Source organism: Leguminivora glycinivorella, chromosome Z (genome assembly GCF_023078275.1).
Source record: "Leguminivora glycinivorella isolate SPB_JAAS2020 chromosome Z, LegGlyc_1.1, whole genome shotgun sequence".
NCBI lineage: Eukaryota > Metazoa > Arthropoda > Insecta > Lepidoptera > Tortricidae > Leguminivora > Leguminivora glycinivorella.
In genome coordinates, this window is record NC_062998.1 from 13,386,211 (window position 1) to 13,405,775 (window position 19,565).

Sequence of the window (19,565 nt, forward strand, 5' to 3'; positions counted from 1 at the left end):
AACCAATTTCGATTTTGTTTTTTTTTGTTTGAAAGCTGAGTTAGTCGGGAGTGTTCTTAGACATGTTTCATGAAAATCGGTCCACTATGTCGCGGTCGGGGGTTTTTTCAAAATTTTAATTTTGTGGTTAGGTTATACACGAGATAAAATACCTCTTTATCAGCTCTTCTTTTGTTTTTATAGACGTATGAATAATATTCTACAATGACTAATGAGAAATTAGAATTTATTATAAGCATAAATTCTAATAGGGAAATAAATAATATTTATTATGTCTGACACCTATTATATCAACTAAAATGCTGTTAGTCTGTTTAGTAAGAGAAGAGGCGTGAAATGTATGGGGTCCCATACATTACAATTCTCTTTCCAAACAGACTCTACCCACTAAAAGGTAAACTTTAATTTTACTCATAAATGTCACAGATCAAAACATCATTCGCAATTTGAAAAGCAGTACATTTACCATTCGCTAAAGGCATTTCGCATTCCTAATCCGAATTAAAATTCCTTCCTACATTCATAAAACTAGTTAACTAATGGGACAAGAATTAAAAACCTTCTTGTTCTTAAGAAGGTGTGAGGCTGATCACCACAAATCTTATGGAATGTCAAACATTAATGCTGGCGGCCAAGACGAGTTCAGACTTAACATAGAAAAGCCAACAAAATAAGGGCACCATCAGTTGTCCACCAGTATGTGATCAGTACATATCGGAGTATGTGATCAGTACTGCCTATATTTACCTTAAGATCAAGAATTCAAGTTTGAGTACTCAGTAGACTAAGCTAAAAAATGAGTGTCTTACTTAGTGAGTGGCCTTTCATATTTAATAGTGTATGACAAATTTAGCACACACCCATGAAACATTTTTCTAATCGAAAGCGGTATTCATTATTAGTTGTCAATAAGGCATTATTTCTATAAAGCTCACATTTTAACCAACCTTATTAACAACCAACAATGTGGTACCTTATAGTTGAAAACATCACCATGTTAATATAAATGAAAGAAACCGGCAAATTGAAATTAGGTTAAAACAACAAATTGCAACTTTTCAGAGAATAAGATGTATTTAATAGTATGGCCTTTAAATGATGATGTCTTCAAAAAGATAAGTATATGATATATATCACAGCAATTCCCGTCAACTTTGTACAAAAATTAAGGGAAAAGTTAAATTTGTTTTTATTAATTCCTATTTTGTTACCAAGATTTTGTTGATTAATTGAGATTTTATTAAGTTTTATTTCGTTATTAAGGTTCTCTAGTATCTATATTTTCTTAATTATAACAATTATCCTGTATATATCTTACGAAAGTCGAATTATATTACTAAATGTTGGTAACAAAATAGGATCAATTAAAATTTGCTGACGTGGCATTGTACAAAGTTGACGGGAATTGCTGATCAACAACCTACTTCGTAGTTGAAAACATCACATGTTACAAAATGTAAGAAATAAAATGGGCAACTTGAAAATAGGTTATAACAAAAAAAAATACTTCAAGAAAATATCTTCTGCTTAATAGTTTAGCATTTAAAATAATTGATGTTTTCGAAAATAAAGTTTATGGCATGTTGATATTTACTGGCAAATCTAAACTACCTTGGCAATTTGTGATAAGGTTACTTAGAGAGAAGTTAATTAAACAATTAGTGGATTTCTTACTTTTTTATTGAGTCCAGCCCTTACACTTAACAATTAACGGTTGGATTTAGCGACGCGCTCCAGCTCATCCTTCTTCTTGATGGCGTAAGAGTTGGAGGAACCCTTGGCGGCGTTGATGAGCTCATCAGCCACGCACTCTGCGATCGTCTTGATGTTTCTGAAGGCGGCCTCGCGGGCTCCCGTGCACAGCAGCCAGATAGCCTGGTTGACACGGCGCAGCGGAGACACGTCCACGGCCTGACGACGGACGGTACCGGCGCGACCGATTCTGGTGGAGTCCTCGCGGGGTCCGGAGTTGATGATGGCCGTCACAAGGACTTGCAGAGGGTTCTCACCGGTTAGCAAGTGGATGATCTCGAATGCGTGCTTCACGATTCTTACGGCCATCAGCTTCTTGCCGTTGTTGCGGCCGTGCATCATCAAGGAGTTCGTCAGACGCTCCACAATAGGGCACTGAGCTTTGCGGAAACGCTTGTGTGCGTACCTACCAGCTGAGTGTGGTAAATACTTGGCGTATTTCTCCTTCACGGAGATGTAATCTTGCAGGGACATGTCCGAAACCTGGACATCGTAGCAGCTCCATCTTCCAAAAAGCTTAATTTCGGGAATATCGGCCGCTTGGGGCAGGGGCGCATTGTCGACGGCCACGCTGCCTGCGTCCATGCCGTCATCAACCCAGTTTTCATCAGCCATGATTATTTTAGCCTATGAAAAAACGATTACTGTGTTAAAACATGATAAATCACACACATTTGGTACAAATTTAACACTATTTAAATATAAAATACTTACTTTTAGGCTAAGAAGTAGCGACCTAACCTCGTGTTGTCAGTGGAACACGGTAAAAAGGAAGTGGATTGGAAACGTGAAGTTGGCATCACACTTTTAGTGTTGCCATATAAAAGTAAATATTTATGAAATTATTAAATTTAACAAATTAAGGCGTGTATACATAGACAAACCAAAAGACATTTTAATGGTTTGATACATTTTCTTCATGGAAATATGTGTATTCAGACTGCTTATTTTCTTTTTTCAGTTTACTAATCAGGTCACAGTGATATCAGTTTAATAATTGGTTCTTGTTATTAAAGTATTTATTATTAAAATTCATGTTCTATCTTATAAATCTATAATTTAGCTATAAATAGTGTTCAAACCTTACCGGCCCATTAATGTATTAGCGCTATAACTTAGTTCAATCTGCAATTATTGTACTTTGATTGACACGGCATGTTTTTTATAGATGTGCAAAAACGTATGATTATATTCTCTTTGTATGCAAAACGCCGTATGCCCCGAGTGAAACGAAACGTAATGTCAAACTTTGACATTTCACTGTGCGTGAGATCTGCGATGTAATTCGGTTCGGGCCCCGGCTCATCAGAGTAGATAAGTTTCGCTCTGTTTTCTCTTATCTATCTTTTGCGCCGCACAGAGACCCTATCTGTTGTGATAACATCGAAGTGAGGTAACAATTTGCTTTTTTGCAGTGATCTCATAATCAATATATAATTTAACATCAAGGTTAGAAACAGGTGTACAAAGTTCGGTCGCTATGGCTGCGTTGAAAAATACCAAGAATATTAAACTTTTCACCTTTTTGGCTTCGAAATGTAATCCCCAAATGAACGCAAGAAGATTTTTGAATCTGCAAGAGTACCATAGCAAAGATTTATTAAGAAAGCATCAGGTATCCGTTCAGGACTTCCGTATTATTGACACCAAACTAGATCCGAAACCGCTCGGCGACTTCAAAGCTGATGAGTACGTGGTGAAGGCTCAGATCCTAGCCGGTGGGCGAGGCAAAGGTCATTTCGATAATGGATTTAAAGGGGGAGTTCATCTGACCAAAAATCCTAAAGAAATTATGGGATTAGCAAAAAATATGTTGGGTCATAAATTAATTACGAAACAAACGCCAAAGGAAGGAATAAAAGTCGAGAAAGTAATGGTGGCTGAGAGTGTAAACATCAAACGTGAGACATACTTGAGCATAATAATGGACAGGAGTTTCAATGGTGCAGCTTTGGTGGCATCTCCGGCAGGCGGCATGGATATAGAGGCTGTGGCCGAGAAAACGCCCCATTTAGTGAAGACTGTGCCTATAGACATATATGAGGGCATTACTGATACTGTGGCAAATGAGATTGCAGCTTTCTTAGAGTTCAAAGGTGATCTAAAGAAGAAATGTGCTGAGGAGATAAAAAAAATGTGGCAATTATTTACAAAGGTATATTATTTCCAATGATATTAATGGATTGTTTATTATCTTAACTGCTATGATTATTTACTTATTTTCATTGGGATATGGGGCAAATTGTGGCGTAGGCGAGAAGGCTGGCAACCTGTCACTGCAATGTCACAGTTTCGTTTTCTTTCAGCCGCTTATTTGCCAAGAGTGGCACTGAAACTTGAGAAGTTTCATGTGCTCTGCTTACCCCTTCATGGGATACAGGCGTGATAGTATGTATGTATCTTTTCATTCAGCTCAATGTTTAATGTTATTTGAGTGTGTGAAGACTTTTCCATTGAGTTATGATCTAGATAGTCTCATCTTTGAGTAATTTTTGGTTGCTATTTATTCATGTCAGTATTAGCATACAATGAGTTATTGTTGATGATAAATAACATAAAAGTAAACTAACTGCTATCTAATCTATCAACATAATAATTATTTGTGTAATCTTATAGTGACTATATATGCACCAAATAGATTTCAACTTTAATGTTTCAATTTAAGATTCATAATAGACTGCTCTTTTTTTAAATTTGACTTTTCTTCAAAATGTACATATATATTTTTAAATTTTTAGATAAACCCGCAAGATGCAGCCTGCAAAATAGATATTTTTAATATTTATTTCATTGTAATAATAATAATAAAATACTGAGAATATAAATATAAATGGGAAAGTGTGTGTGTCTGTTTGTTTGTCTGTCTTTCACACTAAAACGGAGCAACGAATTGAAGTGATTTTTTAAGTGGAGATAGTTGAAGGGATGGAGAGTGACATAGGCTACTTTTTGTCTCTTTCTAACCCATCACTTTCCCAAAATGGGGGGGGGAAGTTTGTATGGCGCATTCCGCAATTTTCGAATTAACGCGAGCGAAGCCGCGGGCAAAAACTAGTACATAATAAATCACATACCTATTTCACTATTATCTACAGGTGGATGCAACCCAGCTAGAAATAAATCCTCTAGTGGAGACAGATGATGGGCGAGTGGTCGCCGTGGATGCCAAGATCAACTTCGATGACAATGCCCAGTTCAGGCAGCAAGAGATATTTGCCTTGGATGATGATTCTGAATCTGATCCTAGAGAGGTAATACAAGCTGGGTCCATAATTATATACTATCATCACACTCATGTAACCATCTCAAACCAATGCACACACAGGTTATATCTCATTGACAATGATGATGTGATCCTGTTATCTCTCATTAAGTACAGTCATCTGCATTAAGTGATGATTTCCGTACCTTGTCACATTAACATCTTGATTGAAATGTCATGCAAAGTTGTCAAGTGATAAAAAGCGACATGGTACAAAAATAATCACTTATTTATGCCTGTGACTGTACATAGGGCCTCAATCTTCCACTTTTCACGATCCTAGGTGACTAATTCAAGATCCTTCCAGCCTAGTACACTCATTAAAAATAGTTATTACTATTAAACTGTGTTGTTTAGCCGTTTTAAAGTCAATAAAACAAAGCATTTGCTTAACAACAAGTATGTAAACAATATGTTTATTAATTTTAGTCAACAAAACACCCCACTCAAATATTTATTTTTGCTTAGTGCTTTACCTAATACTTATTGTTATAAATTGTTTACAAAATGCTCAATGTCAATTAATTTCACAAATGTTTTTACAGAAAGAAGCAGCTGCTCTCAACCTGACCTACATAGACATGGATGGAAGCATTGGGTGCATGGTGAATGGCGCTGGTTTAGCTATGGCCACTATGGACCTGATTGCACTGAGTGGTGGCCAACCTGCTAACTTCTTGGACCTTGGAGGGGGCGTGGGCCAAGCACAGGTCTCGGCTGCCCTGAGGATTTTGGAATCAGATCCGAAAGTGAAAGTTGTGTTTGTCAATGTTCTTGCTGGTAAGTAATGGATAAAATAAAAATTCAACCTTTTCTATCTATGGAACTTCTGTAAATTTAGTTTCACATTCATAATATTAATCAGTAGGGATGGATGAACCTGCCCAAATAGAAGGAGCAGCTCTAGTTCTTTACAAATTGTTAAGAAGTACTGAAGACAGAACTAAGAAGTACAGAAATTAATGATACTTAAGGTTAAGTATCCATGTCCATGGTTGAGAAATTAGTACCTATGAGTGACTTAATACTAACCATCTTTTCCATTCCAGGCATTGTGAACTGTGCTACAGTTGCCAATGGAATCGTAGCCGCTTGCAAAGCAAACCCTTCAAAGCATCCCATAGTCATCAGGCTGCAAGGCACAAACTCAGCTGCCGCTCAGAAAATCCTGCAGGAGTCCGGCTTGCCCCTGCACATGATCAACGACGCTGATGAAGCCGCCAAAACCGCCGTGAGATTAGCTAAGGATAAGTAAAAATGTTAACAAGCCAGAGCCACCTATTGACACGTTTATGCACAATGTAAAGCAGGGTTTCTTAAAACTTACCATAATCAACCACTTTCAGTCCCGCAGACGCTTATTAAACTTTAGCTGTTAAGTATAAGATTTTCTAATAAGTTTTAGTTTTACAGTACTGATCTGCGGATCCGTGATCCCAGGTGAAACATACGTAAGCCTTTAGGGTCCATGGACCCCAGTTTAAGGAACCCTGATGTATCAAGCATTTGTCCTCCAATGTAGTGAGACATCTTTATTTTGATGTGTATGAGTTTTCTTGTACAGGTTTATAATACAGGAACTGTTATGTTAATCATAGTTTATGTTATGAGATGTATTACACCATTTAACCATTAAATCATTTTGAAGACTGATTTGCTAACACAACACTAAAATTGTACATATGTTTTTGTTTTTATTGAAAATCAATGAAATTGTCTTCCATCTACTTGCCTTTGTTTTAATATATATCATCCGATGTTAGAAAATTAGAGCTGTTATTGGAAATTTAGTGTTTTTTTATTATTCCGATATAAAGATTCAACAGGGTGACTTAGTACGCGGCCACAGAGCAAGTGTTAAAGGGAAGAACTAAGTATCAAACAAAGAGATACTTTTACAGCCAGAGTAATCAAGTCCAAAAATCATTATATTCTCGCCTTTGATGGGAATAATATAAAAAATGAAGACAAATTTAGATGTAACATACATTTTATTAAACAAATACGATTATAATTAAAATTTTACAACAAATTCTAAATATTGTGAAATTTCTATTAAATGACACTAAATGTGTAACGAAAAGCAGAAGCATGTTTTCTGATCCGATCCGAAACAAATTTAATAGACTAAACATAACTTGGACAAAACACATAGATACTTGAACAACCATCCTAAGTGATGTCATGTGTTGCCGACTGTTCTGCTAAGTAATTGTATTACTGACCCTTCGACCAACTAAGAGATACGTTGTACAAACACAATTTGTAGTGCACTGACCTTTCAACTACATTATTAATATCATAACACTGATATAATTTGCATTTGGAAAATTATAAACAAATTATTCGTTAGGAATATGAGATGAGTCTAGACTTGATTTTGGAGAGCTTACTATATTGAATAGTCCCAACTTTACCTATGGTGCAAATAAAAATGCAACATTTTAAATTTGACTGTCCTATAACGACATAATTAAAATTTATGTAATAGGGATCAATGTAATGCGGTAGGCATCTGAATGTTGGTAAAACATACGAAGATTTCCATTTTCATGTAACGTTTTCATTACCTACTGTTTTTTTTTCTACTCAAAATTTACATGTTTTACAAGGGAAAATGAAACAAAAAAGTTGAAAATTTTTTTCTTCTATTAAATTAATATTTTTTAATCTTCTATTAGAATCGATGTGGACGATATAGATAATTCTGAGTAGAAATAAAAATAAGGTACATTTTCAGGGTCATATCAATACATAGTTTCGTAGCAAAGATGGCTTGTGCTCTCGCACGCGAGTCCAAACTTTAAGTCTCGATTTATATATGTCGCAGTAAGATAGATAAATCCGTTATATAGTTATAACCCTAGGGATATAATTATATGTCGTAACATAGTTAAACGAAAGCGATTAATTGCTATCTTACTAGGAATATAACTATAATACGTTACTAGTTTAGTGATATAATTATATGACTGGATTCAGTTTAGTGAAATGATTGTAGGCAGGAGTGCGGCCGTGCGGCGGAGGTATAGTTATAACCCTAGGGATATAATTATATGCCGTAACATAACGATATCACAGAAAAAGTGGCTAAAATTCAATAAATAATTATGCACGAAAACTCAACCGTGACGGGAACGACAACTGATGCCGAACGACTTCCTTGTGGTAGCGGGTAAGCTCCCGCCCCCGTCTCCACTGCACCCCCGCACTACACTGCTACAATTATACTACTGAACTTAATCCAGTAATATAACTATATTACTTAACTAGAGACGTATTATAATTATATCCCTAGACTAAGTTTAATCCAGTGATATAATTATATAACTAGGGTTATAACTATACCACCGCCGCACCGCCGTAATCCATGGCTACAATAATTTCACTAAACTGAATCCAGTCATATAATTATATCACTAAACTAGTAACGTATTATAGTTATATTCCTAGTAAGATAGCAATTAATCGCTTTCGTTTAACTATGTTACCACATATAATTATATCCCTAGGGTTATAACTATATAACGGCTTTATCTATCTTACTGCGACATATATATGGACTCGCATTTGAAAGCCCGCTGGGTAAGGCACTGGTTCCACCAAAAGCGATTAAACTATGAGCTAACGGTGATAGAAACGAACAAAAGATAGTCGCTCCCGTGTAAATAAAAGAGAGAGCGAGCGATTTGTAGTGCATAGCTCGGCGACGAACTCGCTCGCGCTGTCATCGCGTCTCTTTATTTACACGGCAGCGACTATCTTTTGTTTGTTTTTATTCTTGCTCGCTTCCGGTGGGACCAGTGCCTCACACGTGAGAGCTGTATACTGTTAGCGGCCGGTAAGATATGGTCCTAGAAAGATGCCGAAACCGCGTCGCACTGAAACGTTCTAATTTAGCCATGAGCCTTGCCGGCGGTGGTTGGGAATCACGCGCGGAAGAGGTTATGGCGGCGGCCCTGCGGCGAGTCGCTGCTGAGCTGCATGTTGGCGCAGATCTCGTCGAAGGAGGGCAGGTGCGCGAGGCGCCCGCGCGCCGCTACAGACGGCCGCCCGCTCAGCATGCGCCGCGCTACGCGGACGATGTCGTCTGCTGTCACTTTTTCTGTAACATGATTGTTTATTGAATTTTTCACCCTAGGGCCTATTGATAACAATTTACAATACATTTTACAAGTGGTAGTCCCCATCCAATTTCTTTTATAAGAAAGAGAGTTCCACTTGTAATACAAGTTATAAATTGTTATGAAATAGGCCACTGGCCTGGTAAAATTTACTTATATATTATGATTTTGACTCATAAAAATTAATGTTCGATATTTTACTGTAAGTATAGCTCTTGGTGTGGTGAAATATTTAGGTATCACTAGGTGACAAAATTTGTTTAACCTTCTTACCTTGGAATGGTTAAGATTACACTTTTCGGCATTTTGCTTGCTCGTGCATCAACATTAGGTATTAGCACGAGCAGTTTAACAACTTTGCCCCCTATGTAATAAATATTAGGTATACCTACCATAGTTTAAAGTTTTTTTTTTTTAAATTATAGGTTGGCTTACTCTTGGCCATAGACTAGCCAAAGGTAAAGACGTGGCCTAGCTGGGACAGCAGTCAACGCACACAACATAATCGAGCAATACATACCAATTTCGTTGATGAAGAAGGATGGCGGCTTCCTCTTGCCGGTGGCCAGCACCTGCCGCCCGACGTCCTCGAACACCACCGGTCTGGCCTCCAAATTCATGAGCAGCATCGACTGCAACTGGGTCTTAGCTCGCTGTCAAAACGAACAAGAAAATTGGTTTAGTGGTAAAGTGACAAAAGTTTGCTTTATTTCAAAATATTTTTTATTGAGTCGGAAATTCGTTCTTTCGAGTTTTAAATGAATGAATGCTTCAAGTTACCATATATCAAATTGACAAATTCATCAATCGTAATAAAATTTATTGTCATCGTCAAGTGCATGTCGAACACACAGAAAAAAAAAGTATTATATTTTGATTGGGCACAATTTTAGAAACTGATGCAATTAAACAGTATTTCAAATTATTTTGCAATTGGAATTCATCTTCCACCTCCGGATCCATTACACACATTTTGTGTGTGAGGAGTATATCTATCTATTGGCTTCTAATTTAAAATTTTGATATAAAAATATACCATTATTGGCATCCAAATAGCATGCTAAAGGTTCAAAGAAAATAAATGTACAAAAAACCATACAAAATACAAAAACTTCAACTAAAATCCGGAGGCAAAAAATGAAACATAAAAATATAAAAAAAATGTGCACTAATTAATTACAAAATGGCACCTTTTTGTAACTGTGCCCCCTAAGAAAATAAAAAAAGTAAAAATGACCCACCCTAATTCTTATACCCTGTGATATCTGAACATCACTTACTCTCAGTTCTGTCTTGCCACTTTCCCGGCCATGTTGGCCAGCTCCCGTGCTATAATAGCGGCGGTATCGTAGATGCGATTGGTTGGGGCGCCGAGCGCCGACAGCACGCAGACTACGCCGGCGTCTCATAGCCAGTACAGTTTATCCCGTGAGGCAGTGATACCCTGATATCTAAAGTACCAGTACTGATACTCACCCTCAGTTCAGTTTCGCCGACTTTCTCGGCCATATTGGCCAGCTCCCGTGCTATAATGGCGGCGGTATCGTAGATGCGATTGGTTGGGGCGCCGAGCGCCGACAGCACGCAGACTACGCCGGCGTCTCATAGCCAGTACAGTTTATCCCGTGAGGCAGTGATACCCTGATATCTAAAGTACCAGTACTGATACTCACCCTCAGTTCAGTCTCGCCGACTTTCCCGGCCATGTTGGCCAGTTCCCGCGCTATGACAACAGTGGTGTCGTATATGCGGCTAGGCGGCGACGCCGAGTGGACGCATAACAAGAATATCATCATAGCCAGTGTTGTATATCCTATGAGGCAGTCCCATCTAAACCTCACTCGCCCTCAGTTCAGTCTCGCCGACTTTCCCGGCCATGTCCCGGCCACCCCCTCAGCTCCCGCGCGATGACAACAGCGGTCTCGTATATGCGGCTAGGTGGCGACGCCGAGTGGACGCATAACAAGAATATCATCATAGCCAGTACAGTTTATCCCGTGAGGCAGTGATACCCTGATATCTAAAGTACCAGTACTGACACTCACCCTCAGTTCAGTCTCGCCGACTTTCCCGGCCATGTTGGCCAGCTCCCGCGCGATGACAACAGCGGTGTCGTATATGCGGCTAGGCGGCGACGCCGAGTGCACGCAGAACACGCCGGTGTCACCGTACGCGTGGTTGTAAGCCGTCGCGTTGAACATCCAGTGATATCTGAAATTAGTACAGAATATAGCTGACGGGCGACAGAGGTATGGAAGAGAAAGACATACTGCGCCGACCCCAAATGACAAATGCCAGGTGAATGATGATCGATTATTATAATTGGTCAAGCTTGGAACTCATCAGGATAGCTTTTGTCATTTGTCTAATGGCCGCTGTACACATGGGGCCAACAGTTGGACCAACCCTTGGTTGGAACCCCTTGGCCAAGCGTGTAGAGGTCTACTTGGCCGTATGTTGGCAGTTGGCGCTAGCGCTGGCCGGCCAACCCACTGGGGTGTCGGTTTTTTGTCCACACATCAAAGGATCTTGGCGCCAACGGCCAACTGCGTTCACACGTTGGCGCCTCATTCAGTTTGTCGTCAGCCGTCAGAGGACAGTAGTGAAAGATTTCCGAAAATAATAAGTTTGTCTATAACAATAATAGTGTTGATTTTAGGAAATACCTAAAAAAGATAAATATGCTTATATTGCCTAAAAAAGATAAATGTGCTTATCAGAATATTCAAAAAATTGTTAATATTTCAGATAATTTGATTTTATCACGAGGTTATTATTTATTAAAACCCATTCAGGGCCAGCAACTCAGCGTATGAGTCATGGTGGAACAGGGCCGATGACTCGCATGTGAGTCCTGAATAAATTCTGATTTAAACATAAACAAAACGTAATATAACGTAATAATGTAAGTATAGTTTGAGCTAACAACCATTTTCATAAGGTAATAATGAAAAAAAATTCTAAACATGCTTTTTTTTAGTGAAATGGGGTCGAGAATATTCAAGTTTGGTTTACTATAAGTGTAATATAGTAAATATTCTGAAATTCGAGATACATACGTGTTCCAAGCAAATGGATGAATCCACATTTCAAAAATATAAATAATACATATATGCCTGAAGTTATAGACCCGACTCAAGGTATGGGTCACCGTGGCCTGGCGCTACTTGTAAAATCTACACATATTTTCATAGCACGCAATAACAAACTTTATTGCATTCTTTTAAAGCTTATTTCATGACGAAATTCGTTGCAAATTGTACCATTTTACAATGGATTACTGTTTGGATGGCAGCAAGCAACATTTCTAAGAACCAAACATATTACCATGCTATATTTTTTTGTTTCATTACAAAAACAGGGCAGCTTAAACAGTCACAAACTAAATAGTAATTATTGTATTATCATAAAAGTGTGTGACAAATATTTACAAGACAAGTTTTTTTTCTAAAGATTTGCGTGGTGTTTATAACAGTTTTTAAGTGCTCTGTTGTTTCTATTATAATGACGTTTACCAAAACAAAGATCATGACAGGCCACATGTAATTTTTACTTGGCCAATAAACAATGAATGCACCTGAGCGGCGGCGGATTAAGCGGTCGTCTCATCTTTCACGTGGTATTTTTGACAAAAACTCAAGAAATTATTTTTCCCATCCTCTATTAGGATGTATTTTCACGATTTATTCGTTGGCGACTTTATACTCGTCCCAGTGCTCTTCAGTGATTTCGTATTTTGTTATTTTTGTAACCTTGGCTATGGATGACTAGAAATATACATAATCACGCGCTAAATTGCGGAAATTCATTATAAATATTTTTTTAATACTTTTCTGAACCGTATAATTAATTACTTATATGAGAATAACAGCATCCTCTTGACAATCATATATTTCTGGTCAGACTATAAAATGTTCATTCTTACAAATAGCAACAAATTAGTAAATACATTTATTTTATAATATGAACAGAAAACAGTTGGTTCGTAAAAATGTTGCATAAAATTGTTCAACTGGCCGGATTCATAAGCGGCAATTTATTTTGCGTTCGCGCCAGGCCAGAGACCCATGAGCTGAGTCACGCGTTTTAGCTAAAAACGGTTTGTATGGTGGCTCGGCGTGATGTGTACGCTCGACAGTCCTTGGCCATGAATGGGTTAAATTTTGCTGACAACGTGAATGACCTAGAATTATCTAGCCTTTTCCATTCTACGTCCATCTTGTATGAAGGGCCAATGTCAAGTGATTGGTTCACCAATGTGTAAACAGCGACTCTTATTTTGGCCAAGGGGTTCCACCAAGGGTTGATCCAACCGTTGGCCCCATGTGTACAGCGGCCATAATACGCAAATTCTTGTAAGGCCTCATATATCGAAGAGAGCACGGCCTCACCTGTTGAGCACGTTGGTGTAGAGACGCGTGTACATGCCCTTGCCGGGGCCACCTGCCGAGAACGACCCGCCCTCGCCCATCATCATATTCAGCACGCACGTCGTCACGAAGTCTTCGTCTAGTGTGGGTTAGCTATAAGACAGCGTATGTCGTAAAGAGCACGGTCTCACCTGTTGAGCACGTTGGTGTAGAGGCGCGTGTACATGCCCTTGCCGGGGCCACCTGCCGAGAACGACCCGCCGCCACCCATCATCATATTCAGCACGCACGTCGTCACGAAGTCTGGGTCTCCGTGCGAGCAACCTTTAAAAAATATAAGAGAAAATTCTAAATAAAAGAAAAAAAAAATGTTTTTTGAACATTCTTCAATAAAACAAGCATTAACTGCAGATTTTTCTATTCAAATAATATAGGGCAAAGGTAAGCAACTTATCGCATGTTATACAATTTAATCATTAACAATAACTGATCTCATGTCACGTCAACTATAAGAAAATCATTACATTTTTCCCTGCATCGCATGTTTAGTTCTATTTTATAATAAGTAAATTGATATTCTGTGGACTTCAATACATTATTTATCTTTTTACTGGCAGTTTATGAGGAACAGAAAGTACCATATACCTGATAGCTCCATAGTAATCATAGTGGCATGTTAGTAATATTGCAAACAAGTTATGGGAAATATAATTTTCTAAACATTTGGTTTTTCTAGTAACAAAGGCATATGCATAACACTTACTTTCTAATCCAATAACAACATGAGTCAGCTCTGGTAAGTCAGATCCAGGGTAGAGTGGTATTTCACATTCTTCCTGTAAATAAAACAACATAATGTGTTATTAAAACGTGTAATCGCAGTGCATAGACTGCCATATCTCGACACAGGCTTAAAACTTTTGAACCTATGTTTAGACAATTTGGCCCATATTGTTAGCTTGATACGTGTTAAAATGACAAATTTTAATATTAGCGCCATCTAGCCGAGCGTTCCCCAAAGGTGTAACGTCATCTAGACCACCGTACCTTTTTCTCTAGGGCTTTGAGGTACGTTTTTTTCTTAGACTTTATCCATCTATACGGAGTTACATGTCTTTGCTAATGGCAAATGGTCAACCTTCGAATATTACTAGTGAAATCGTCCTACATACCTGTTCGATACCGCCAGTATACTGAGCCACGGACTTGTCGACCAGTGGTGTGAACGTTTCACTATCCTCGCCATGCCACGTGGGCTTCATGTCCACGAAATACTTCTGTACGAATTCTACGAACGGCTCGTGGTCCACCTACGAGTTACAAATCGTCACTACTTTTAAAAAATCTCGTATCTCACGCTGTTCCTCAAAGTTAAAACGCAGTAAGTCTATGTGCATTCCATACATACTTACTACAATTTTCTATTCATTGACAGACGAAGATACAAGTTTTTTTAAAGTAGTGACGAAATAAGACATTAACACGCATGCGATTTTAGTTACATTTCAGGCTGTTGAGGTTACAATTTTGCACAGGCATCAAATACTGCAGTGTAATTAAACTCGTATGCGAGTTCTCGTATCATCTAAATGGGCCCTTATGAAAGATCCAGTGAGAGAGAAGCATGTATAATTAAGGGCAGCAGCAAAGAGGTTCATGTTTTGGAAAAAATCAAAAAATACTGTTAAAGGTACCATGCCTTCTGTGTCCTGCTGCTTAATTCAAAATGTATGAGACTTGAAGAGCGACTGTGCTTTATTTAACAAATGTGTGGTAAAACCGTACATAAATGTAAGCATAAAGCTTTTTACGACCATAATGTTATAAATTATACATGTCGTATATCGTAATATTTTTTTGACAATCATGTCATGCTCAAAAACCGAGAATCTGGAATAATTTTTTATATTAAATAATGATTGAGGAGTTTATCAAATTATCATAAATATTAATAGGAGTTACTCACGCCAACAGCCGCAACTACCATCCGATTTGGCGTGTAGTGGTTCTTCAAATAATTCAGTATAATGCCACGATCTATTTTGTTTACATTCTCCTTGGGGCAAATCTTTGGAAGGCCAAGTGTGTTGCCCTTATAAGCGGCCTGCAAAGAAACAATTTTTTAATAAATGGCGTTTCATTTTACTACAAGTTTACCCTTATATTGATTTAAACAACACAATTTCCACTACACACATCATTTTAGAACTAAAACGGGACTTAATAACGTAAATACAAACGTAAGAGTTACGCGATGAAGTCCCCATTAAGTTCTAAAAATGATGATGTGTTACCCTTTCCTTACAATTCTTACAGATACATAATTATTGTTCAACCTACATTTCTTCACTTCAGTCTAGTCCTCTTTCAGACTCAATTAATAAAATAAGCTTGTAGGTATAGCAATTATGAATAAAGCCAAGAATGTTAATAACTAACCGAATGTATCATGTCCATAAGTATAGTTTCCTGCTCTGGTCTCATAGCGAGAGTTTCCAATTCAAATGCTACTGCTTGTCTGGCAGCCTCGATTTCTTCCGTAGACAGCCGTGGTCTTAATGTCACCTCTGCTAACACCTTGAATTAAAAACACAATAGAGAAAAACTAGTTTTCAACGAAAATAAATGGATGTCAGTAGGAATACTTTCTCAAAAATAATATAGTTTGTATGATGATAACCTCATAAGACCAGATTTTGAATTTGGAAGTCACTTTTGTTTCTTCAAGAGTTGAGAACTCAAATATAATTTGTACTTGTACAGGTACACAAAGACTTAAGAGATAGAAAATGTGTTACCTGTGTTACAGCCTCGAGACCTCTAGAATCGGCGCTAGTTGCATACACTGTAGTGTCCCGGGAGCCCTGACAGTCACAAATGCCGCCATGCCTCTCTAACTCTCGCAGCATCACATCACGGGTTGCGAATTTATGTGTTGCCTAGAAGAATACATTCATAAAACATTTGTGTATAGTGCAAATCAAACAAAAGTTTCAAAAAATGAGTTTACTTACACCAAAACTTAATTTTTCCAGAAAGTGGCAAATGCCATTTGGGTAAGCTACTTCATATCGTGGGCCGGAATCAATGACCACTGGAAAATAAAATACAACATAAATATAAACAATACTTAGTAGTGACCCTGAATACCCTGATAGTGAACATTTATAGTGATAAATGTTACTTATTCAGACAAAAGCAATAATATATGTTTTCTCATAGATTCAACTTACCACCCGCAGTACAAAACTGGCCAAACTTTTTCTCTGATGCAACTCTCAGGCCATTGCTGAGGGTGGTGACCTCAGTTACACAATCTTCAGCTTTTCCGGTGGAGTATATCACAGGTGGGAGGTTTGGCATTGGATCCGAGAGTGGTGGCAGTGGTGTGACACTGTTCTTAGCAAGGGCTTGAGCTGATTTGTCCACATCTTGACTGAAATTTCTTACGCCAGATTTGAAAAGCCTGAAATGGAATAAAATGGACAATATAACTATTGAATCAAACATAATTATGCATACTAATTAAATCAAACAAACAGGGCAATCAATATAGATATTTGATGGTATATGAGAAACATCAGCATAGCAGAGTTAATAAATGACACTAGGAAAAAATTGATAACATTGAAAATATGAATGAAACCTAAACCCAATAATGAAATCTTATAATATAAAACAATGATGCTTTTTATTACTATATGATGCAATTCAATAGAAGACATGGGAACTAAATAACAAGAAACCATTTTCGCAAAGCATAATGATATTCTAAAACTCGCATGCAAGGGTTGTAACAAAATGTTGCATATAGTCAAAGAACATAATTATTATACATATACACAATAATTATTAAAATGTAGTAAATTGCTTTAAATCAATGCAATCTCAAATATAAATGTGGCTTTCTATGCTTAGAGGGTTGTTATGTTTTTATTGTAATAAGACAGGTTAGTTAAGAATCAATTCTAACTATATTTCATTATGTTGACAAATTTGCATTGCATTTCATGAAATGAAGTATTATGGCAGCTAAATAATTCCATCAAATCACTGAAAATGTGTCCAATGAAGAAAAAACAAATATTACCAAGTCATGTTGGAAATTAATACCTATTAGAAGATCGGTTTTCAAATATTTGTTTTACAATTTACCATGGTATTTATTAGAAGATCGGTTTTCAAATATTTGTTTTACAATTTACCATGGTATTGGTCTGCTGATTGTCATATATATTGAGCATTTACATAGGCAAATAAGTAAATTACAAGACATATTTTGTGACTATTCTTTTTGTACTTTTAGCTAGTACGTAAAGATAGAATAAAAGTAGACTATTATGCATTTCTCAGCTGCTAAAGAAGTCAAGTAGGTACACAAATTATAGAGAACAAATATGATGCAATGCAATGGAAAGAGTAGTCAATACTCGTATGAACATAATACATTTTGAAATTTTACTACATGAAACAACCAAAGGAATAATTTCTTCTTGTGGTTACATAGAGAAAACATTTTACTTACCCATTTTTCATAGAAAATAACCTAGAAACAAGAACTTTAACTTCGGCTACATGTGACATGTTTCAAGAACCTTATTGGATCTATTTGCCCGTGTGTTCACAAAAAACTCAATTACATATAAATATAGTCCAGCTATAACAGAAATACATATAATTCAATAGTTTCAAAACGTTTGGAGCTTTCAACATAGCCTTATCATTTTTTGACAGTACTATAATAAAAAAAAAGTTGACGCTACCATTGACAATATAGAAAATTTTTGTATAGTTTTTGTATGCAGAAAAAATAAAGCAATAAGGCCGAGTATACATGTTTGAAATGCCTTACAAATCTATGCCACACCATTTCACTAGAAAAAGGCCAGAAAAATCGCGGGCTAGCAACACTAGTTTTGAAAAAATAAAGCAATAAGGCCGTCCCTTTTTAATACATTATCTAAGTAAGGAAGGAATACATGTTTGAAATGTTCCATAGGGATACCAACTTTAGTTTTTATCTATCGCTATATCACCCTGTGTGGCGGCGCTTTCGATGCGACCGATCGTTCACGATATCTGTCCGATCGATAAAGTTGTGTTCCTGCCGGTGAGTAGTAAGGCTGCAGAGCTCAACGAGGGTGCGGTGTGCTGGTGACGGAAGGATCTACGGAACTAATTTGTTCCGTCTATTGTCCTTTGAGTCGTCGGCAACCCGAACCCTCCTTGGAACTTGTACACTCTTTTTTGCTGTGTACTTAACACAACAAAAGGGAGTGTACAAGCTTCTAATGGGTTGGCAACGCGCATGTGACACTCCTTGAGTTGCAGGCGTTCATAGGTTACGGTGCCCGCTTTCCATCAGGCGGACCGTATGCTTGTTTGCTACCGACGTAGTATATCACAGAACTTAATTTAGATAGAAGAAACAAATTCATATATTTGTATAGGGGCCGAGCGTGTCAAATTTTGTACTGAAGTTGATTCTTGCCTGTAATTTTAAATATGTCTCAGGCTCTTGATTGTTCATAATTTTTGTGTTGTTGCAATTGAATATCACGTAACGAGGCATTTTTTATGTTTTGGTTGACTTCAACTTGCTTCAACTTACAAAAATTGACGCCCGAAAGCTGCAAGCTGCGAGTAAAGACGGACAACTCAGTGGATTTCACTGAGTTCATTTGACACGCTAAGTAGATAAGTTTGCTTGATCTATGGTATATATGACATCTGTGTAGTATATATTAAAAAACATGATCTCCAAGGTCGTCTTGTCGTTTCTACATATATTGCCGTAACAAATGATCAAAACGTTTATTTTCGGGGTAGTTTTGAGAATTCATTGTATTGTAAGAGTTGCTGATTCCTCTATAAAAAACGCTGTGACGCATAATGGAGCCTATTTTATGCGTGATACTGTGACTCGCTTGGTGGGCGAGTTCGACTTCCGCTTAGTCGGATTTTTCTTAATTAGAAATGTATAAAAACGTTATCTCAATCATACTTATAACGTAGTCAATTGATAACATAATGGTGTTTGTAATATACTCCATCATA

At 37.4% G+C, this 19,565-nt stretch overlaps 3 protein-coding genes across 3 annotated transcripts; 1 reads left to right on the forward strand and 2 right to left on the reverse strand.

Annotated features, from left to right (window-relative positions):
- Positions 1-1,662: 1,662 nt before the first annotated feature.
- LOC125241022 (40S ribosomal protein S5) lies at positions 1,663-2,557 on the reverse strand. The gene is made up of 2 exons (XM_048149290.1): positions 2,467-2,557; positions 1,663-2,379 (listed from the first exon to the last, which is right to left on the reverse strand). Exon 2 carries the CDS (start codon positions 2,365-2,367, stop codon positions 1,708-1,710), a length of 660 nt encoding a protein of 219 aa, XP_048005247.1. The 5' UTR covers positions 2,368-2,379; positions 2,467-2,557; the 3' UTR covers positions 1,663-1,707.
- Positions 2,558-3,011: 454 nt separating this feature from the next.
- On the forward strand, positions 3,012-6,741 carry LOC125241016 (succinate--CoA ligase [GDP-forming] subunit beta, mitochondrial). The gene is made up of 4 exons (XM_048149284.1): positions 3,012-3,907; positions 4,848-5,003; positions 5,560-5,794; positions 6,064-6,741. Exons 1-4 carry the CDS (start codon positions 3,233-3,235, stop codon positions 6,267-6,269), a joined length of 1,272 nt encoding a protein of 423 aa, XP_048005241.1. The 5' UTR covers positions 3,012-3,232; the 3' UTR covers positions 6,270-6,741.
- A 1,833-nt stretch (positions 6,742-8,574) lies between these two features.
- Positions 8,575-18,228, reverse strand: LOC125241015 (mitochondrial-processing peptidase subunit alpha). The gene is made up of 12 exons (XM_048149283.1): positions 18,034-18,228; positions 16,742-16,974; positions 16,523-16,602; positions 16,307-16,447; positions 15,948-16,085; positions 15,475-15,612; positions 14,681-14,818; positions 14,272-14,344; positions 13,700-13,832; positions 11,184-11,349; positions 9,659-9,791; positions 8,575-9,119 (listed from the first exon to the last, which is right to left on the reverse strand). The coding sequence occupies exons 1-12, from the start codon at positions 18,090-18,092 to the stop codon at positions 8,944-8,946; spliced, it is 1,608 nt and encodes a 535-aa protein (XP_048005240.1). The 5' UTR covers positions 18,093-18,228; the 3' UTR covers positions 8,575-8,943.
- Between the last annotated feature and the right edge of the window lie 1,337 nt (positions 18,229-19,565).

Coding starts and splice junctions, on each gene's coding strand:
- LOC125241022 (XM_048149290.1), bottom strand. CDS start 2,367: ATGGCTGATGAAAACTGGGTTGATGACGGCATGGACGCAGGCAGCGTG.
- LOC125241016 (XM_048149284.1), top strand. CDS start 3,233: ATGGCTGCGTTGAAAAATACCAAGAATATTAAACTTTTCACCTTTTTG. Junction 3,908..4,847: donor TGTGGCAATTATTTACAAAG/GTATATTATTTC, acceptor TATTATCTACAG/GTGGATGCAACCCAGCTAGA. Junction 5,004..5,559: donor CTGAATCTGATCCTAGAGAG/GTAATACAAGCT, acceptor ATGTTTTTACAG/AAAGAAGCAGCTGCTCTCAA.
- LOC125241015 (XM_048149283.1), bottom strand. CDS start 18,092: ATGTCACATGTAGCCGAAGTTAAAGTTCTTGTTTCTAGGTTATTTTCT. Junction 16,975..18,033: donor TTATTTTCTATGAAAAATGG/GTAAGTAAAATG, acceptor ATTCCATTTCAG/GCTTTTCAAATCTGGCGTAA. Junction 9,120..9,658: donor CTTCTTCATCAACGAAATTG/GTATGTATTGCT, acceptor ATCATGTTACAG/AAAAAGTGACAGCAGACGAC.